We start from the raw sequence: 23409 nt of genomic DNA, 5'->3' as shown, positions 1-23409 counted from the left end.
GCTGTATTAACTAACTACTTATGCCATGAATGTGTTTTTGCACATTTATGAAATGCAGTAGTTCCAGAATTAATCTTGAATTATTTACTTATGAATTACCTTAGAGGACGAACTATTTGAGGTCAGATTATCTGATGAGCAGATTTTCCATTGGTCCTTGCTGAAGGCATTACACTCAATACCATTTCTTTCTCCCCACTTTGCCTTCATCAGGATGTGGAGATGGTATTAAATCAACTAGGAAATGTTTTCTGCCGCATTCAATTTACATGTGTAACTTAATTAGTTTGAATGTATACAACTAAGAGTAATTAAAAGTATTTTTCCATATTAATGCAATACAAGCAAGCATCTGCCTGTGCTGCTTTACCTGATGTTGAAAAATCTTAATACTATCCCTTTACTACAATTAAAAAGAAGACAGTGTGTATTTTATCTGTAAAAATTATTTTAAAAACATTGCTTAAATGTTCTTTACATAAGCATTAGGTGGTTCATAAAGATGTAGATGAGGAAAGCCACACTAAATATTTGGGATTTAGGGAGGTTGATGAGCATGATTTGTTGACTCAGTGGTGGTTGAGCGGGTTGTGGTAGGGTGGTTTAAGGAATGGAATCCTTGAGACCTCTGAAAGGCCATGTTATAGTGGAGTATATGCCACTGTCCATGAAAACTGGAGAATTTGCTCTCTGCTACCATGTTTTCTTCCAGGTGTTCTGCTTTTGGGAGAGATGGAGCAGATGCTGGCAGATGGTAATGTTACATACTACTCTGTCCAATAAATACACAAACTGAGGCCATAAAAAGTTAATTTTGCAAAATTTAGTCTACGTCGATTTCGTCCCCTTCAAAGTACTCTCCATATGCTGCTATGCACGTATTTCATCTTCTTTTCCAACTGTTTAAAGCAACCTTGGAAGTCCTTGGCAGTTAGGCTTTTTAGTTTTCCCTCATCATATTTTTGCATTTTGGGAATAGGAAAAAGTTGTAGGGGGCGAGATCTGGCAATTAAGGAGTATGATCAAGGATGATGATTGAATTTTTTGCCAGAAACTGGCAAACAATCAATGCTGAATGCACAGGTGCATTGCCATGGTGGTCATCCATCATGTTCTGTTAAAATATTGTGCGCTATTGATTTTCCTAAATTCACTTCATCAGCTATCATTCGGACAGTTTTTTGACAATTGGTAAGGACAAGGACCGCACACGATCAATGATGTCGTCAACACAGGTGGTTGACGGTCGTCCGGCCTTGTATCATCCGTGGCGTCTTGTCAGCCGTCTTCATTCCATTTGAAAAAGGATGTTTTCTTCAGAGCATTATCACCGTTAGTAGCTATCAGCATTTCAGTAATTTCTTGATAACTTTTACCGCACTTCACCAAAAAACTTGATGTTGATTCGTTGCTCCGTGATTTCATCAATATCCATTTTCGGCAAACAGTAAAAACAAGGACGTCAGAAACTAACATAACTGGCACCATATGCACAGCTCGACAATCCGTCAAGTACAGACAGCTCATCGGGTCCCAGGCAACTAGCGCCTGAGAAATTTTTCTACTGATATATTTTCTTCAAATAGTTTAATATATGAAGCATGTAATCATTTTCATTCACTTACTCATCAATCTAATAATTCTCCTTTGCATATATGCTGGTATCTCTTTGTGTTTATTTTAGCTATGCACTGGTATATTGCAGGAAGTATAGTCTGCCATTTTATATATAATTTCACACCTACATGTATGGATTCTAAATAAATGACTCAATTTTGAAAGGCTTTTTTAAGCAAAAAAGTTGCTGAGTAAGTGATTTTTAATGATCCTCCACCTAAAGTCACTTCCTCAACTCCATCTACTGCCATTTCTCCTGTTCACCCAATGTCCTCTCCTAATTGCCCATTAACCATGCATTGACTTAGATTCAGCTGAAAGTGTACCCAGTCTTTGGTTTTGAAAATTTCTAATTGATTTTATTGTATCAACATTTTTTATAGACCTAAGAATTTATTTGCCAACAATTTTTATAAAATATATGTTTGTTATAAAATTAATGGGAATCCAATTATTTATTTAAACTTCCACTGCACCAAAAGTCCCTATTTATTTTCTGAAAGAAGATGTAGCTGACATTATGAGTTGGAAAAGCCTATTGTGATGTTAATGAGTATTCATTCAATCATTAATATTTCACTTGGTGACAAAAAAGTGGAAAAAGGAGCCCTTGGATATTGTAAAAGGGACTTTTGTGTGGACACATCACGATGATAGAGGTACAGATAGTATTGCAATGGCTGAACTTTACACCTGATAATTTATATATGCATGTCTCATTGATGGTATATGATTAATTTTTAATTAAAGATGAATGTTGAAAAATGATGCACAAAAGTCACTTGTACATACTTGAATATTTTCATTTACCTAGACTGTGATAAGAATTATGTATCATATTGCATGTACTTCTGTATTAAAGTCTTATTATCTATAAATAATTTTCAACAGTGTGGTTGACCACTAAAAACAACATGGGCAAACCAATGATCGTTGATTTATTAAGAGTGGTTTCAGTGAAAAGCAACATCATAGGTATAAACTCCATGTATAATCCTATTCCAGATGAATATGCCAAAAACTAATATCGTTTCATGCAACCTATGGTATGATATGTCATAAATTATTATATGCACATTGGAGAGTGAATTATCCTTGAGTATTTCAACCAGAATTATAATATTTTATTTCGTTCTGGATAGTCTGCATTGAAATTTTGGTTTAAACGATTTGGGAGATCTCCTGTATAAATAAATATTTTTGTGTTCTTATTAGATACCTGCACACCGCATGATTAGTGAGAAAATGAATAATCTTGGAACAACTAGAGTATAATGTTTTTATTAAGGCAGTGACTACTAACATATTTAATTATTTTATTTGGATTCCAGCTATAACAGAAGAAAGCTTGATGAACTACCCTATCAAGTGTTCTCTTTGGAGGGGACAATCAAGGAAAAATTTCTCTTTGATCCTACCTGGCTGGTTCATAAACTCTGTGGCTCAGATGTGTATCAGGTTGGTAAACATTTAAATTTGTCTTACAAAGTAATATATTTGTCCAGCAAGAAACTTATTTGTCATGAATCTTTTCTCACTTAAATGTAATACTATATAATTTTCATGTCATATTCTTTCAAAACAACTGCAGTAAGGCTCTTAAGCATATATTATCATTTTATCAGACTTCTTTCTTGACCCTTATGAAGAAATGCTCAGGAAAATAGGTCCAATTTTTTTGAAATTAAGAACTACATCTGGTATGAAATTGTTAGTTTTCCAGCTTTGAAAAAAATCCTAATATTTCCAAAAGATAGACTAGTTTTCAGTAGTTAAACGCAATTAAATTTCATAATCAACTCAATTTTTCCTTAATATTCTTTTAGAATGTTGAAATGTAAGTCTTTGTATGACATATATGCCACCATTGCAAGAGTTTTGTCATAAATCCATTTCAGTATGTTCAAATAATTAATTACTCACTAATCATATATGTGTGACATGGTTCATATAGAGGCATCTTGGTTCATATGTGTGCATCCTGGTGTGTCAGGAGACTGCATATAATTCCTTGTGATGCAATATAGGCTAGCGCACTGGCCATTTAAGTAATGTGTGTATTGCAAAACAAAAAAGCTGACCAATACAGAAGAAAACATGTCCTTAATTTAGAGTTGGCAATGATTTCAGAATGCTGTTTCATAATACCCTAGGGGAGGCAGAAGTTATAATTGATTGTGAAGAAAGAAAGTTTTACCTTTACCCTACAAATAGGAGGAATGGTCATGGATTACACTGTGATTTCTGAGGACAAGGAATATGTTTATTAATTGGACCTCTGGTCATATTTGTAAGAATAAAGTTGATGTAACTCTAAGTATTAGTGTGGTTAATTAATCTTTGATGAAGAAACAAGGCACACAATATATAAGTGCATTACAAATACCTGCCATGTGATTGACTCCCATCCTCCTGAAATAATTTCCTATGCGAGGTTTTCCTTCCCCTTCCCCCTCTTCTCTCTCTCACAGTAGCCCCTATCCATATAGCACTTCATCCTCCTCACTCCATATTTTGTGGAACCCTTTCTTTGGAAGTAATGTAAACAAAGAAGGAGGGTTCAAAAGTCCAATGAGTTCACTGCATCCTTTCCTTTTTACCATCTCCTCCCATATGCTTTCTTTCCCCTCTCATTGCATGACATGTGCACATAAGTTATGTAAGGTATACATTTTTTCCTTTCCCATCACCAACGTTGTTCCTTTATAATGTGAAAATTATTTCAACTTTCATTGATATATTATGCCTACAAATGTCATATTTTGTTTCATACTAGTTTTCAGCAAATACTAACTGTTATATTTGGCAATTGACTTGTTAGTCTCAGAAGAAGTGTAAAAAGAGATCCTAAATCTGTTGCTTTTCAGCATTCTTTCTCATAGCAGTACACTTAAGCATTTCAATATATTGTGTACTCTTATGGAGGCATTTAAATTTATTTCTTTTTCTTCATCATTCAATTCATTTAAACAATTATACCATATTTTCATGATACTTACTTTTATTGCATTTTATGATGGTTTAAATTTTATTCTTAATTAGTTATTGGAGGAAGGAATAGCAATTTAAATATTTTTTTCTATTCCTCCAACACTGTACTGTGCCATAGGCAGTATTAACCATGAGCAGATGGAGTTGAAATTGTTGAAATATTGCGTTAAAATGTGCAAATTTGGAAAATTTTCTGCTCCTGCAGTATTTAATTATTTTTTATTAATATGAAGCATTTTTTCTTTGTGCAAATATTTTAAAGGTTCTAGAAGACATCTTAATGGAAAAGGATTGGTCGCAGTGTGGAGACTTGTGCCTCCTTAAACAATGGTTGGAGGAAAGTTCTACTGCTCTCAACTACGATGGTTGTCAGTTCTATACTCAAGCATACATACGTTTGGAAAAAATAATTGATGCTGCTAGAAGCGAAGGAACTGGTAAATATGAATTTTATATTATATGCTGATAGCAAGAAAATGGCAGTTCAGGAGAAATATGTGGGCTGTTCAATTAAGAGTTGTCACACATTTTTGCATTTTCATTATTTACTGTGCAAATATTTAATTTTATCTCGTATTGTTACGTTCCCGTGTAATGTATTTGTGGTTTCATTGATTTGACTCCTGTATTGCTTCAATGGCATCTGTTGCAAGTTTAAGCAGTTACTGTTTGTCATGCATGCTTCTGATGATGAAAACCGATTTCAGTGAAGTTTCTTTACAATGCGGAAAAGGAAAAAGTCATGTGGGACTGGGTTTGGACTACTTAGAGGATATAGAAGAATTATTACGATTTTGTAGTGGATTTTGTGGAGCTTGCTGCACATAAAAAAACTATAAATAAAACATGTTTCATGGGCAATATTTCAGTTACCCACGTGTGGGTGGCACCCAATGAAATTATAAATATTTCTGGTAGTGCTCCCAATATTATTTGATGATCTTCTCTCACATTGGCTTCAGTGATATTAATGTTTACTTAGGTCTGTAAGAGCAGTGACTGTAGCTCCAGGACCACCATCCTTTGAAATCAATTGTCTCACCTCCTTAAATATTTCAACAAATCTATAGCTCTCCCATAGATAAGAACAGACTCTGCATAAGCCTTCTGGAGTAAAGTATCAGCATTGACTAATGATTTGTTCAGGCAGAAGCAAAATTTTAATGCAGTGTCCAATATTACTCCATCTTTCCCATAGGCAAAGTGAATGTGTTTCAACTTGTAATGGCTGGCTTTGATGCAATTCTGGAATTAAATCAATTAAACTTGTTCCACATATACTATAACACATTAAGGTAACCAAAAAAATTTGTTCCCAATAAATTATGCAAATAAATATATGATCATGCTTTATCATACATTTCTCTTATTTTTCATTTGACCTCTGACCTCTTGTTCGAAATTTTACCTCTTGTGTTCTTGGTTGCATGGTCATCATAATCCATCATGTGAGACATTTAGAAGGTAGCCAAATTCCAAAGCTATTCAGTTCACTTCAATATTTGTAGTATATGTGGGTAGTCCTGACATGCTTATTGCATTTTATTACCCTTATTCAATTTTCAATCTACACAGCTTATATGAATTTTTACATGCTTTTTGCCTCTAAACTTTTCATCTTATTACTCTTCATGTGGAGTTGAATATGCATATTGAAGTATATATTACAATATGAATAATTCATTATGATGATCATATATAATTAATGCCCTGAATATAATGGCAAATTTTGCTCAAAAAAACTTACAAAACATTGGATTCTTGTGAAGTGATAAAATGATATGGCAGTTGATCTTGGCATCTAATGCAAAATACAGATCTTGGCATATTTAGGGTCTGATTTACTGACAGACCATCAGAGTTCACCTCATTAGGATGATTACACCAGAGGGCAATATGTTATTAATGATTGTTTTTTTCTAGGTGATCAGGATTATCCTTTTATACAAGGCTTACTGAAAGCATCTTTAAATCCTCCAATTGCATCTTTAATACCTGGAATACCTGAAAATATCGATGATATGAACAAGTACCTGATGAGTTTAGTGGAATGTGAAAATGGGGAAGACAAGCTAGATGAGGATGAGAATCATTCCTTTGACTTCCTGTGCCGCTTACCACCTGGTAAAAACCTTGTTGCTACGGCATCATCAGCCCATGAAGAAATTTGTGTGTGGGATATAGGAGGCAGTAAAAATGATAGGAATAATAGACTTGAAGGTCCAATGAAACTATGCTGTTTGCAAGGTGTACCTCATCCTGTTGCATTGAAACCTGTTGATGGGCGGCGTGTTGTGGCACTTTGTCGAAGGGAATTGAGACTTTATGATTTGGAAAATGGCTGTTTGCTATCAAGGCTTAAAGGAGTAATGAACCAAAAGATGCCATATTATGGTCTGCATGGGCAAGGATATGTTGCAGCCCTTTCTAGAAATCGAATGCATGTAAACTTACTTCATGTGGAAACAGGAGACTGTGTTGCTACATTCAAGGTAAACATTTAATAAATATTACCTCATGCTTATGAATTTCCTGTTGATAATAATAATGACAGTTCCAGTTAATTTGCAATTACTTCTAAATGACCAATGATTTAAATACACTTAGCATTTATATTCAAAATTTCTTGGTAGATGTTACACATTTGAGTATGAGTGAAGAATATAAAGCCTTATTAGATAATGTTCAGTCGGTAGCATAATAAAAATATGAGGAATAATCAAATGTTAAAATATATGCTTTGATTTTGTGATTTCTTTGGCATATGATCAATAAAGATGAAATTTGTTGAACTATAAACAGTGAGGTGTGCATCTTAACGTTCCCTCAGAGAGGCATGAATATGCAGAATGGTGATTAGGTTTTTAATTTAGTATCCTTATTGGTGAAAATTGAATGTTTTAAAAAGAATTCACTCAGATTAACAACTCAAAACTATTCATTATACAAGTCGAACTGGCACTAGAATTATTGCCTAAAAGTTGTTTTCTAAGTTAATGTCAAGTTATATCTAAATAATTAAAATATAATATATTTATTTGTTCAGCAGATTACATGTACAGTATTGAGAATACATGACTGGTGTTTAGGACAATGGGATATAGATCACATTATTCCCAAATAGAAATATGAATACAGTAATGACAGGAAACTAATATACAACTAAGTTTTACATAAATATTAATTTACACTATAATATAGCCTATCAACCAGACATGCAAAGAGATTCTTCTTGAATACTGAAATTCTTGTCTCATTTTTTAAAAACTTAGGCAGATTGTTAAACAATTTTGTGCGTACTGATGATGGTCCTTTAGCTACCACAGACAGGTTTGATGTTTTCACATGTATATCATTACATCTTCTGGTATTGTGACAGTGATAGCTTTTATTCATCGGAAAATGACTCTTTTTCTCTTTAGAATAAGCCACTGCATGATAGATATATATGCATGGTACAGTTAATATCCCCAAATATTTAAATTTATTATAACCATTTATTTGGATTTATAATGATTTATTTAAATGTATAATTTAGTTGGTTTTGAAATCAAAGTAATGTGATGTATACTTAGCCATTTTATAATGTGAGAGGTACTAAGCTCATAAATTCTTGTCATTAATAAAATTTTCAACAATATAACACAGTTATCATGCAGAAGGTGCTTGATTTTAGTCTTAAAAACTGAAGTACTATGAATACTTTTCAGTTCATAAGGTAAAGCATTGAAAAGTCGATGTCTCATTACATTAGAATCAAGCCATGAGGTTCTTAAAATTGCAAAAGGAACAAAGAGGCTATTGTGGCCTTGAGTAAAATGGCTATAAACGGTAAGGTTCAGCATATTTTGGCAGGGTTGATAAAGTATAGCATGTATAAAATGAAGAACGATTATTTCCTCTGAATTTTTTGTTACAACAAAATTATTCTAACTTTACAAGTATTAATTTGAATATTTCTAAGGTGTGATGCAACTTTATGTTTTGTTTGCATTTTATACTTAGCAACCTTGGTGAATCTTCCAATGAAGCTTCCATTACTCATGTCTAATATTGAATATGCATAGTCATAGGTGCATTAAGATATTAAAAAACTATCCTCACATTGAAATAGGAAATAGGGCAGGACCTCCCTGCTGAAATAATCTACAAAATTGTCAGAAATTCTTGTTTGAAAGGACTACTTGCAGTTGTCCAAGTGGGACAAAATTAAACATGAAAGGATTAATAAAATACCATTTTCCTGAAATTTATACAATGTTGTGTCCTAGGTATGCAACTTAATTATTTTACAGTTTAGTTAGAAAAAGAAAATCATTTATTTCTCATTCACTGTATAAGTAAGGGTGGATGTCCCTTGAAAATATAAATTCTTTAATCTTATTGATAAAGCCTGGGAATTTGTGTCAAAAGAAAGGGTTAAGAGGTGAGGAGAAACAGGTGATCCTTTAATCCTAATTTAATGAATTCCACAGTTATTCCTTGCATGGTTATAATAAAAATAGTAATTACTAATGAAATAATAAATCATTTGTATAGTCCTTCAATCATCTGTGAGATCACTTTTCATGTATTATAATATGCTTTGCTTGACTAAAATTAAACTCAGACTCTTGGATCATTCAGTCAAATTTATAGAGATGGATACCCAAATGCAGCATCCTTACTCGGCCATGAAATATTGTAAGTTCAATGCCTCTTGCTTTATTTATAGGCAGGAGAAGATAGATTTCTTGACTCGTTGTTGGTGTCAGGAGATGGAAGAATTTTAGTCTGTGGCGATGAGACCCAGAAACCATTCCCATTGCTGGTATGGGACTTAGCATCAAGAAAGTTGCTGTATGATCTTAGAATACCTCGGCATGATTTTGTCACCCGCCTCGCTGGGATAACATACGAAGGACATTATGTATGCTGCGTTTGCAAGGTTTGGCACTTTCAATATGTCTATTGTGCATTTTGTGGCTTCATATAGAGAACTCTATAACAGATAACAGCTATATGAATTTTGTTTTCCCTGTAGCCTTAGCTACCTACATTTCATCATCTTCATTGATCTGTATTTTGCTATGTGGGCCTGGAATTTGTGGCTATGGATATTTTAGCCATATCATTCATTTAGGAAGAGAGGCCAAAATTAATTTTCCTATGTAAAGGCACGGTTACCCTATGTGCAAATGTAGTTATATGGTACCAGTATCCCTTGCAGCTGGATATTTGTGGAATTTTCTGTATTTGTTTTAAATCTGAACCCAAAAAATTTGAATTGAAGATCCTCTTTCAAGTGACCTCTTCATAAGACTTTATTTCAAAAACACACTCCTCACCAAATTCCAAGGTTTCTTTGGATTACAATGTGCAGTAATTATTCGTAAAAATAAGGTGAATTAGTCACATTGTGTTCAATGCCCTTCTTCTGGTATAGAAATTTGAATTATAGGCAGTGTAATGACACCTGAGCTCTCAGTGGATTTCTGTTTTTTTTCCTTCAAATAAGATCCCTGATAAGTTTTTCGATGTGTAGGTAGCAGGGTTCTATGGCATGTAATCAAGGAATCATTTCTCATAAAAATGCTACTCAAGTGAATGTATTCACTGTACCCCTTTATAATTGAAATTTACCTCAGTCAGTCTGAATGGGAATCATCACAGTTCATGAGAAGTGCATTGAGGAAACTTGGCAAAAATCTGGATGGCCATGTAAGGTTTGTTGTGGGCAGTGAACATGTTAAAAGTTATGGTATGCATATATTAGCACACATACAACTTCGGTTTACCTTACGCATGCCTTCATTAAGATTTTTGGCTGATATATAAATATCCAGAACAATGCAACAATTTCAGAGCGTAAAAATCATTCGCCTTGACTGGGACTCGAACCCAGATCCCTCAATATCCGGTCGAGTGCTTTAGCCACTTAAGCTACCGAGGCGTCCTCTTAAACTCTGAAATTTTGGGGCTTTTAAAGGAACTAGATGTTAGATTTTTACGCTCTGAAATTGTTGCATTAAAATGCACATTAGCGGATGACTCCGTTAAAAGTTACTGTTGCGGCATCTCCCGCAGTTTCTTTGGAATTTATCCAGAACAATTATTAAATTAACTTCATATTTTACTATATTATTGATTTTTAAATTTGTAAATTTTTAACCTTTTTAACAGCTGCCTATTTCTTTCTCTTAAGTTCACAGTACTGAAGGTATTCACATGCCCATTGCCATGTTTCTTCTTACTGTTAAATGACAGCCGTATTAAAGTGAACAAAGCTAATCAACAAGTGAAGAGTAGTCCATAGTGGAAAGAGCAATTTTGTATTCTTAGTTGTTTCTCTGATATAATTTTTTTTACAGGAGGTAGATGAACCATCTCCAAACTTTATAGTTGTGTATGATTTACAAAGTGGAACATTATTTAAAAAATGGAAACCTGGTGTGGATACTGTATCCATTGACATATCATCTCCAGAGGGATGTGTTTTGAGTGGATTGGAAGACTCAAGAATACTTGTATGGGATCTCATAACTGGTATGTTAAATTTAGTTGCAACTGATATTAAATTGTGACATCAGGGAATAAAATTAAAAGAATTATTGTAATATATTTGAGAAAAATATTTTTATTAAGATGCAAATTTATCTGCATGTGCATCTTTGTATGAGTGTGTTACACATTTTCTCGGACCTTATGTGAGGAAAAATTATTCTTCACGCTTGTAGGTAATTGCCGGTGGCGACTAAGTGGGCACACTGCACCTGTTAATGTCTTGAGGCTTGATCCATCAGGAACCTGTTTCTTATCAGCTGACTCAGAAGGACGAGATCGCTCTCTCAGACTTTGGGATCTTCATGAAGGTATGTGAGAAATCATCTGCCAAATAATGAATGTTTCTTTTGGCATCCTTTATATGTGTCATTTCATATACTCGTAATACTGTGTGGATTACTGGGATGGATTATTGAAAGCATTCAAATTATAACAATTTACTCTGAAACTCCCTGTAAACTGACAATTGCATATGTTACCATTTATTTGATTGAAGTATCTGTGAATATTTCTCCTTTCAGGGAAACTTATGGCTGTTTACACTCCTAAGAAGATGGCTACGGCATGGGAGGTTTTGGATCGTGGTAAAACAATTGTTCTAGCATTTAAAGACTCAACTGTTATTTCTGCATTACATCTTAAAGGAAAGAGTAAAGAGGAGGACAGAAGTAGTGGAGAAGAACAGAAAGAATTTTTTAAATGGGATCGCAGAGAGTGTCGTGTGTTTAATTTATGTTCAGAAGAAGGCACAGTTGCTTGTCCAACCAGGTGACATGAGACTTCACCTCCAATGAATTATCAAAAACAGTCAACCTCAGCCTTTCCAGTAGGGCTTAATAGCAGCTGTCGAAGCTCTTCATCTAATGGTATGGTGAAGCCTAAGCTGATACAAACCACCCATCCACTTCTTTCATTGTGAAAGACAATGGGCTGGAGATGTGGTGCATGAAGATGCTGATGTCTGATTAGCTCTTTGGGTGCCCCTGAAGGAACATTAAAAAGAAAAAAAACTTACTGCTGGCTCAGTAGGAAAGTATTTGAAGATTTTTTATTGATTTGTTTTTATTGTATTTTATTTGAAATCTTTGCATTTTCTCAAATCTCTCATGACATTCATGACCCTCGTTCCATGTGCATTTTTAGTGTAAATTGCTGCTAATTTCATAACCAATGTGAGGCCACTTTCCAGCAAGACTGAAATTGATTTTTGAAAATTATGAGTAACTTTTTTCTGCCAAGGATAAATTTTACCAAAACAGAGACAAAAGCCATATGTTGAGGAATAATTATAATTGAATCCCATAATTTAATATTAATATTGTCCTTTATATATCACAAATATTTTATTGGTTATCAAATTTTGGAAATGGTACTATTTTCCTACCATTTTTTAATCAAAAACAAATATTGAAATAATTAAAATGAGAAATTATTTATTGAACTGAAAATTTCCAGATCCATTCATTTTTAATTTTTGAAAATTCAACTCATCTTTACTTCTAATAAACCATTCCGTGTCAAGTATTTTAATGAATGGTCTGTTAGAATGATGTGAATGAATAATGAACTTCATACTATTTTACAAATCCTATCTCCTTCAAATTTATGCAAATATTTTACCTGCGCTCTCTATTATCCATAAGCATTTATGAGCATATATACATTAATCAATTGAATTCCCTTTCAAGCCAAATAGTTTTCTCCTCAACTACGGTCATTAAAAACTAGACATGAATTGTGTATCGTGCGTGTATTTGTTCAGAAGTTATTGCTTAATTGTAAAATGTACTAACAAGTGTTCATTTTGAAAATGTGCACCCTTTTTACAGCTTATGTTTGATATCCCTGAGAGTGATAGCTATTTTTCAGAGTAATGTTGTAATATTTTCAAAGCCCAAGGACGTGCAACCTAATGTTACCCAAAATAAACATATCTCCGCATTACTTTAGTAGTTGTATAATCAGTGATGTTTTAGATATCCATAAACATTTAACATTATGTTCAAAATTATGCTTGATTGTATTTTACTAATTGGCCGAACTATCTCTTTTTCTAACAAAATACTAAGAAGGTTTTTTCAGGTTGACAGTTATCACAATACAAGTGTTTGGAATATTTTCAGAGTAATTCATTGTCCATGCCATTAATTATTGAAAAAGTGATTCCATGATAACTCTGGTTCATGTACGTGTGTTCATGTATATATGTATCATCGTATATGTATATGCACATATGTATATATAAAATCCAGATATTTAAGAAAGTCATATAGGGAATAATATAAATATTTGAATGTGACTCAGATGATGACAAAAAGCAAGAGGTAAATAATTACATTTATAGTCTTCCAATTAATTAGTAACCATTAATTAACAATGTTAGAAGAAGACTTCCATTTTTATCATTTTGATCTAAAATCACCCCTTCACAGAAATTGAATCATTACCTACCTTTGTTACACTCTTCCTGTCATCATTTCTGTTTCACATTCAGATTTGTTGGTATACATATTGTCTCACTGAAAAAGTGTAGTTATAAAATGTGTGTCATACAGAGTAAATGAGAAGAGGAGGAGAAACAATACAAAACTTGTTCTTTCATTGCCTATGTACTTGTATATGTAGGTATGTCAGATGCATAAAAAATATCAAGCTCCTTGGATTTCCTTAAACCTTCTTGAAGTTCTTAATCAAAAGTACCCACAAGAATTTAAGTAGCACTTTCACTACAGAATCTTAAAATATTATAGTCCTTGTGGCTTCTCTGCATGAATAAACTGTTCCTGTGAGTTACTTATGGCGTCTAGGTAATTAAAATCTGACATGAAATACGGAAAATAAGCAGCAACATGGGCTGTGTTGATGGTATTCCAGTAGCATGTATCATTTTACATCAATGCTATTATAATCTTTGTAATGGCTCTGTATGAGCATTTATGGATACATGTTAACGGGATTTGTCTCACTTCATCTATATAAGTACCTGGTACCTATAGAAGAAAGTGAAATTTCAATATACTCGTATGTGCCTGCTGCTGTACATAAACTATGGATTATTATTATAACAAATACAACTTTTCAAATGTTGCCCTGATACAAGAAAAATTCACTGTTTTATTTGACTAGAATTTACTTCAAGCCATTATGAGCTCTGAAGTTAAGGCAATTGATAAGGAAAGTAGATAAATAGTTATATTTGCATGACAATTTTGAGAAATGTGTCCTTCAATGCAAAGTACATCACTGGTAATTTAAATATATAATTAACATATCTTGCAGCATATAGGCAGTTGTGTTCTTGTTGCCTATAGATAAATCAAAATGAGCAACAAAAATAAACTAATTTTTCCATGATGCAATATTTATAACACAATATAATTTTAATTTTTCTTTCATTGCAAGTAATTCTACAATCATAACCAATTTTTCATATTATCTATGTTTAAAAATTTCTTTTTAAATTGGGAGTGGCAATAGGTTGTGTGAAAAACATTTTATCTCATCTAGAATATCTAAAAGTAATATTTAATTTTCCACTCCATCTTAGAGGTATTTATGAGGTTTCAAATCTACCATCTTGACCTAATTTTCATTGAAATCGTTAATTTTCATTGGTTCATTGAAAAAACACTTCATTTCAAAATGTATTTATTCAACTTTTTCTCTTTCAACATCGGAGTGGCATTTGGTCCAGGATTTCTCTTAAATTACAAGAAACCTGTAAAAACCTCCACCTTATATTAAGACTTGTAATCCATTCATCAATTTATGTAATTTATTCTCGTTTGTACGGGCATATAAATAACATTTGAAGCACATGGACAAAATTTCATTATATTAAACAAGATAAAATTTGTGGAACATGATTACATCAAAACAGTCATTTATTGTCACAATAAATAATTCAGTGTTTGTGCTGTGGCTAACATGTCTCGATCTTGTTCACCCTTAATAACTATTGATCAATTTTTTGGTGCTAGAATTATTTATGGAGGAAAAACTTTTGGCAAATCAATGAAAATATAAGATGCTGTTAAAATTGAAGAAACAGATGACAGAAATGAATGAAAGTATTAACCTGTAAAATATGGTAAAATGCAGTTCAAATTAATCACAGGGTGAATCATTTTGTATTTTAAACATAAATAATTAGCATTATGAGGTGTTATCAAAGAAATGAGGTACTTTGGATTGGCAAACTTATACTCAATGGGAGCGTGTGTAGCAATATATTAAATGCTTTTGTAATGAATAACGGAAATGCTATGCAATGGTCCAGACATAAAAAAGAAGTAGGTCAATACTATGATACATTTCCAATGTTGAGGCCTCTGATTAAAATGGCCATCAATCTTTTACTGTATTTTAAATTTGAAAGCAGAAGTATTTTTTCAGTTTTACATAGCACAAAAAATAACTTTCAGTTTGATTGTGGTGACAGGCTTTAATGGGTCATGCAGTAATCTTCATGACTACTGGAATCTTGATTGTAGTTTGATCTCGTCCCTCCATTCTTCCAGTGATCCAAAGGTATCAAAATATATAACGAGGTGAGCTGAAATGAAAAAGCTAAAAATTTGCATTAGATATGGATGAAGAAATCATTTCGAATGAAAAAAACAATTTCAATGAAGAGTTTAAGCTATTAATCAGCACTAGTGATAGCACTTTTGAAAGGTATAACCTATCACTTGCAATTTAATGATTTGAGTGAAATATTTTTCAAAAGGATATGGCATTAGATTGATTTTGTATTGATAAAATCAGTTTGAAAACCCTCAGACGGTATTGTGAGTCAAACAATTATAAGGTATTAGGTTGCAGTTATCATTTAATGGTAGCAATGAATACATTAATATTATTAAAAACAAACTCACCTATGTTAAGATGTGATTCAAATGTGGATGAATTTCTGTTGCCAATTTCAAACTGTTCTCACCTCTGAGTATGCCCTACAGATTCAACTTATCTATGATGCTTAGATGTAAATGTGATGGAGGAAGCACTGGAACATTCAGAAATGAGGTAAATGAAGTCAGAGTCACCTTTTCTCTTACAGAATAATAATGCCAGCTCATTGGTGCAATAATTGCTATGTGGAGAGTGTGTTTGCAAATTGGTGCAATAATGACTACCTACATTGAGAGTTGTATTTATATTGTATATGGTGTAGAATAAGGGGAAAATGAAGAGAAATGTCTCATTCTTCAGTACAGCTGCTCTTCAATCTTCAAAGTTTACGGGAATCTATATAAATTAGACTTTTATTATGAAAAACAGGCACCTATGTGAAGCCAAACTTTTTCATCGGGGTTGCAAAGTAACCTGATTACTTTTAATCTGATTAATTTGCAGTAATTATAGTTGCTTAATCAGATTTAAATGGCTTTTTGAAAGTAATCGGCTGTGATTATAGCTGATTATGATACTGCTGACAAAATAATGATTTCCTAGTTAAAAACTTTTTTTCTTGCCTTTTAGTAATCTCGTATTTTGAACTATTTTGAAAAGTTCATCAACAATCAAATTCATTATCATTCAACATTTTTAATTTCTGACACCCAATTTCCATTATTTTTAACCAAAAACACTTTATTTAAACCCATGCCAAAGCCTCAAACTTTGGAGCAGAAAATTTATGAATGATTTCCAATAACACATACTCCACTATCCACAAAATTATTCAGATTTAGATGAGGAAGGAGAATTCTTTACCAGGAAGATACTGGTAAGGAAGCAGAGAAAAAAATGGTTGATAAACCAGTTCATGAACTGGTCATCTACCAGAAGCACTTGCTATGCTTATTAGGGACTCTTTCCTAATGGGATGGGGGAAGGGTTTCAGGAGAAATATTGAAAAAGGTTTATTATAACATTACTTCAATCACTACATGAATTTGAGGAGCAACCACCAATGGGTCATGCAGGAAGTAGGGCAGCTACTATTTTGTTTGAGAAGCTTTAATATGACCGAATACCACACAGTGAACTGCCTACCCAGATCAGTCCCAAAACAGAGATGCTAGGTGGGAAAAAAAGGGTGCAATCAAACAACCTAACCTAGTTTAAAGTCATTACTGGTTAGTGCATTGAAAACCAAGGGAAGAAAAACAAATCTGGAGCGGAGTATGTGGAGTGAGTCACCAAGAGTGATTTAGACACTAGTTAGCGTTACGCCAACACTGATGGGATGACCAAATTGGTTCCTATACTATCAGTAATTGAGTCAATTGTGGATTGATCCAAGAATCCTTGGCCAAGTGATTTATTTTATCATTATCATTTCAACTGTGAGACATTTAAATAGTATGACATCACTTGTTTCTTTTTTCTGGATAAAGAGAGGGAGAGAGTATGTAAAGGGAGGGAGAGAGTGCACAGGCACTAGAAAAGAGCAATACTCGATTTTATTGACCAGGTTGGCTGGCTACTGCTAGGGCTGACATGGAGGTTTCAGAACTAACTGACCATGAACCTCTTTGGTCTTCCTTTTTACAAGAGCAGCCTCCATTCTCAGTATACTTTTACCCTGAGTGGAACATAGCCCAAGAGCCAATAACCTTTGCCTTAAAGATAGATGGCACCAACAACAGTCTCCACCTTTAGCGGTGATGATAAAAAAGCTTCCCTCATCTCTCTCTTGATTTCCTCAAGCTCAGTCAATAACAAGTTCCTAGGCAAGGTTTATTGTATTGCGAGGTCAGGTTGTCCTTTGCTTGAGGTGAAGAAGTGTAGGTGTGTTCAGTCTGCCCACATTCAAAAACTACCTTTAATATACTTCCAAATAATAATAATTTTCTTCAATTTAAGTGAGGCACTGCCATATGAGTTCCTCCTTGTAAACCTGGAGTCACAGACACTATCTCAAGTTGGAGTGTTAAGAGCGATTTTCATCTATGATTGTTTTCCACCCTCCTCCTTTTCTCACTTTCCTGTTCCCATTCTATTCCTCCAAAGAGCATGGCCTCGGAAAAATATTCAGATTTTTGTTCATGAAATAAAATTTTTTTATATTAAATTAATCCTACAATGCATTGGTGGTAAAATCAGTGAAAATGAATGCAGCAATTCTTCCATGTTTCTAGATTAAGATTCACCTCCTCTCATTTTTCCCCGGACGGCTTACATTATAAAAGTTTGGGCCTACAGAAATATGTTTAAGGGTCTACTATTTATAATGGTAAATATAATTAACTACCCATCTGTAGTTTAGAAGTTTACATGATTTTAAGTAGTTAAACACCAAGTGTCAACCATTGTTTAGTGCACATAAAAATTTCAATTAAGACATTAAGCTTGTGATGGGGTAGGTGCAATAGTTTACTCAGGCTCAAGTTTAAGAAATATATGATGTATTTAATTTTATATGAAACCTATCTTTACTTTTATAAGTTATATTAATATTTTTACTTTGATTGTATTAGTGTATTATTTTTAGTCTGTGTGTGTGAGGGGTGTGCCAAATGTCTCAATGACACCTTGATAAAAGCATATTAGCATTAGCATACAGTTTGGACAATAATGGGATATTCGTGGGGTTCTGCATTCTGTAAGGAGGTCGGAGATATTGTAATCAACCTCATTAATATTACCAACAAAGACATGACACCCATTCCCCCTAATTAATGTTGAAAATTAGGGCTCCTTGGTGGTATGCAAGGGACTGGATTTCGGAGATTGGGACAAATGACCCCTAGCCTTCCTATGCCTACACCGCTGTAGCTATTTACGTGGAATTTCAAAAGTTGTCCTGAGGTTGTTTGACTTCTGGATAAATCACCTAGTTAATTAAGTTTTACATTAACATCCCATTGTACCCACGGGATGAGATCTAATCTGGAAACTCATCCATGGTGGAGTTGTGGATAAGTACCAGGAAATATTTATTTGTGTAGGATCAGTAGTGATGCCACTACATTCGATCGTGTGCCTATTTATTTGACACATTATCAGCATCATTTGTTTAGCCCGCAACCTTGCGTTGAGTCGACTTTATAATTGCTAGACTGTGTAAGTACATGGTCTTCTGAAGATGATGGCAAAATCCTAATATTAATTAATTTCTGGACGGATTGATCTAAGGATAATACCTCGACAGTACAAAGTAAAAGTAAGTAAATTCAATTGCACAAATATTGACGTACCCGTTAATAAACGGGGTAAAAAATATTTTTCAATGTAATTGCTACCGTTTATTTTTTTATTTAACGGTCTTAAAAACTTTAATTATACTCCCTAGAAATGAAAATGCTTTTACAACTGTAAGGGATTTGTGAATAAATTCAGATGTCTGTTACGTGTTGACTATCACAATTACATTTGTTATAATACACGGTGAGAAAAAGGAAGGAAACTGTTACATGCGAAAGGTTTGACTATCTCCACAAGGACGATGGTTTGATAATGCTCAACTGAGCTTCTTCTTATCGTTTTAATACAGCATTCAAAATGGTCCTGACGTGTGAGCTATTTTGATATCTTCCCGCTTTAGTTTTCTTCATTCACATTTTTCCGGAATGTTCTGTTAGTTCCGTTTAGTTCCGTTAGTTCTGTATCTGCCTGTTTTCGATTTCTGCATGTGATCATACGAGATGGCGTTTTGGTAAATAATGGATCAAGACACTGAAAATAAAGTTTCTGCATCCGTGAGTAAAACGAATAGCTTTGGTGAAAATCCGACTAGCGATGCTCTTACAGAGGGTTTAATATGCCTATTCAAACCAACCATAGACACACTCGATGAAAGGATAACATCAACTAGGTAAGGTTGTGTGCTGCCTAGTCCTTTAAATTCCTCTTTAGGAAAAAAACAACATTTACACTATTGTCCTCAGAGAAAGTCAGTTGGAACTGAAGGAAAAAATAGACACCCTAGCCGAGGAGCTCAGAAAGATATCGGAACTTCATAAATGCCCTTTGGACTTGGAGCTGTACGTTAAAAAATTAGCAAGTGCTAAACGTAAAGTTACCGTTGTCAGCAACGTCTTGCAGAATACACAGGTAAATATGCGGAATTAATGGTGCTCTCACATCTAACGCTAAATAGATTGTTTTTTCTATTTTTTATTTGTGGCGAATAAGACTATTTTTATTTCGGATGCAAACAATGGGGAGTTGATACATCATTATTTTTTTTAACTAATGTTTAATTTATTAGGGACAACGTCTGCATAATTTGGACAGTCAATATATGAAGAAGTAACAGTGCAAGTTACGTAGTTGGTTTGTCTCATAATTTAGAATGACTACGAGCCAGTCCAGTCTTAGACTAATTGTTATATATAACAGTGACAAAGTGAACAAAAATATATTATGTGGAATAAAATTAGAAATGATGGTAAAAAGCAATTTGTATGAAAGATTGTTCATGCAAAAGAATGATTGTTGGGTTGCCTTCCATTTCCAACGAGGTAGTTCAAAGTGTACATTTATACAATGTTCCGAAAGAGCCACATAAAGATAAATCTTCTATGCAGCTAATACCTAGTACATTGGGCAACTAATACACCCTAAACTAGCATAAGCATGCTTTTGCATGTATTAGCTCCCCACACATAGGCACACCTCTTGCATAAAACTAACTTAAGGACAACTAAACTAACTAAGGACAAGAGTAAAGGCTGCTGGATCAACAGTTCCTCCTCTCAATAATGGTAAAATATTAAAAATCGGGAAAATGTGTTTAAAGTAATGAAATAATGTACTGTCAAAACCCTAGTTAATCTATTCAGTTATTTGTATTTTAATAGCTCTGCTGGTTGGATGTGTTTCATTTCAAATGAATGGTTGTTATGCACCGTATTTTGCTTCTTCTCCAAGGGTTCGCGTAATAATTGTGTGGAATTTCTTTCCTTGCCTTCAATCGATACTTCAAAACATTTGCATTTCTCCCCACTGATGGCAATAAGGTGTTAAATGCGAAAATAATAAAAATGGAAATTTTTAATTTAAAGCGAGCATTAAATTAAAAGGAGTCTATTGGTGAGTGCCTCACCATATTGAAGACTAGTGTAACCATGTTGAATATTCACTGCATTCTGTAAAATGTTTGGTGCATCAAGAGTAGGTGGGGAATCCAATCAATCTATTGCTATTCATTTTGTGTTACGAATCATATTGTCTTGATCCAGTAGCCAAATACCAAACTCCTTGAATCATTTTTTATTTCCTACAGAATCCTTCGTAATTGGGAAAAAGGCAGTGCATCTGGTAGTAATTATTAGGGAGAAGTAGATCATCAGCTTAGGCTATTTGAACCTTGAGGAATAGGCGAATAATTTGACAGAGGTAGGATTTTCAGGGAATGTGGAGAATGGTGAGAGTAATCAAGGACAGCATTAGCTTATTCTTAACGAGCACCAAGAGGTTTATTTGTGGCAAATAAGACATAAATTGCTTCTATATATTTAAAAATAATGCCTTATTTTTATGATACCTGTCTCATTTGACTGAGGCTCCAGTTGAAATGTTTTCCAAATAGGATAATAAGTAGGGGTTGAGATGCCTCTGAAAAATTCTTTCTCCACGGGATTCAAACTCCTTGGGGTGGATAGCCAAGGTCATCAGATGCATGGGCAAAGGATATAAGATTGTTTGTTGAAATAAGAAGAAACAAATAAGTGATAATGGGGTAAGAAAATTAGGCATATCAAAGTGATGTGAACTTACAGTACATTCTTAGGTGGTTGCAGCAGGATTGATGTAGTTTAAATGAAGGTGATGAATGGGAAGAGGTGCAGACTGTGTTTAAGGAAAAGGATCTTGTGAGAGGGAAAAAAGAGGAAGTTGCAACTCCATTTTGAAGGCAATGCCATCTTTGTATGACAAGGTATATAATATTTGGATATCATTTGATTGTATTTCTTATGCAACGCAGTTTGTATGTTACACCCATCCATGACCCTGCCCTCATCAATGGATTCCATAGTGAGCATCTGAGCCCTTTGAGTTCCCATTTCTTTTTTGCCCCTAATTTGCCTCCTCCTACTCCATTATTCTCTGTCATCATTACTGCCTCCTGAAACACAGTTACATTGTTTTTAATATCCATTATATTTTCCTTAATGGGCATTCATTAACAGACGTATATGGACACTCAAACATAATTGTGTATATATTGATGTTTACCAAACCAAGGGAGTGATATTTTGTATTTAATGTTGAAAATTTCAATGAGAAAATAACACTAGAATATTTCCTTGGGATGTTACCTTGGACTTTGGAAAATGCTGACTTTGGAAAATGCTCTCATTGTGCAATGCCTTCATCATGAATTTGATTTGTCTAAACCACTTTAAAAAGGCTTCCCATAAACACATAAGGCTGGAGTTTGGAAGTAAAGGTAGGGCTCATGGTGGGTAGGGACTGTTACATTGCTTTTATCCTAATTTAAAACATTTATTTTGTAATGGGCAAGCCATGATTATGTTGTCTTTTAACAAGTTTCATGAAATTAATATAGATAAATTTCAGCTTCTTGTATGAAAAAAGTGTCTTAAAATAATTGCATATGAAACAATGTAAAAATTGATCCATTGAGTGCATAAAATGTTGCCAAACTATGCTACAAGTGTAAAACTGTTTGTTTCACCCTTAGCCCCCGAATTAAGGTCTTTTATCTACCAATTAGAGCTTCAAGAATGTTTTACAACTTACTTTTCAAATCAGTATACACATTACTTATATATTACGCGTAATTTTTGTATGATATTGCCTTAGTTCCACTTCAATAATCTTCTGATGATGCATTATGATAATTTCTTTCCCTCAAGAAATAATAATAGTTCCCTTTTTATTTTTGCAACATTTGAACAGTATTGCGTCGCAATCATAATATCTAGCTTAGATTTTTCTTTCAAATTAGTCAAGTATATTATAAATTTGATCACATTTCAAATTAATATGCTTTTCCCCAAAATTAATTTGCTATTTTTGATAATGATTAAATATGCAGCTAAAGATTTGGCTACAAGATAATTTTAGTGAAGTTGTTAGCAGGCTTAAAATTTGCTGAAGCTACTTGTTTAGTTTAGTATAAAATTCAGTTTTAGTTTAGTATTAGATAAAATCATATGGATCTTAATATGATTGTGGTGTAATTAATTTACTTTTATTTTTTAGGAAAGACTGAGTAAAGTTCAAGTGCAAGTAGCCAGAGAGGCTCAGAGGCGACGTGCTCTTCTAGAACCATCACCAGCTATGAGTCCAGTGTCTGTTGACTCAAATGCTTCCCTCCAATAACTTTTAGGGTTTCATATT

General features: G+C 33.6%; 2 protein-coding genes across 4 annotated transcripts in view; both read left to right on the top strand.

Annotated features, from left to right (window-relative positions):
* LOC139694454 (NACHT domain- and WD repeat-containing protein 1) overlaps positions 1-14355 on the top strand; it is an 81978-nt gene extending 67623 nt beyond the window's left edge. For 2 of the 3 annotated variants that reach the window (XM_071593048.1, XM_071593046.1), the window contains exons 19-25: positions 2949-3075; positions 4871-5045; positions 6532-7100; positions 9323-9535; positions 10959-11133; positions 11325-11459; positions 11673-14354. In XM_071593048.1, coding sequence (XP_071449149.1) covers positions 2949-3075; positions 4871-5045; positions 6532-7100; positions 9323-9535; positions 10959-11133; positions 11325-11459; positions 11673-11923 — 1645 coding nt within the window. In that variant the 3' untranslated portion in view covers positions 11924-14354. Of the gene's footprint in view, positions 1-2948; positions 3076-4870; positions 5046-6531; positions 7101-9322; positions 9536-10958; positions 11134-11324; positions 11460-11672 lie in introns of all 3 variants that reach the window. The other variant, XM_071593047.1, reaches the window with a different exon arrangement.
* A 5337-nt stretch (positions 14356-19692) lies between these two features.
* LOC139694186 (SNARE-associated protein Snapin-like) lies at positions 19693-23403 on the top strand. The gene is made up of 3 exons (XM_071592614.1): positions 19693-19912; positions 19986-20151; positions 23272-23403. Exons 1-3 carry the CDS (start codon positions 19761-19763, stop codon positions 23389-23391), a joined length of 438 nt encoding a protein of 145 aa, XP_071448715.1. The 5' UTR covers positions 19693-19760; the 3' UTR covers positions 23392-23403.
* Positions 23404-23409: the final 6 nt, after the last annotated feature.

The sequence above is a fragment of the Hetaerina americana genome, unplaced genomic scaffold (genome assembly GCF_022747635.1).
Source record: "Hetaerina americana unplaced genomic scaffold, ioHetAmer1.1.p SCAF_5, whole genome shotgun sequence".
Taxonomy (NCBI): domain Eukaryota; kingdom Metazoa; phylum Arthropoda; class Insecta; order Odonata; family Calopterygidae; genus Hetaerina; species Hetaerina americana.
Note: the sequence above shows the minus strand (reverse complement) of the source record. Positions and strands in the feature narration are given on the sequence as shown.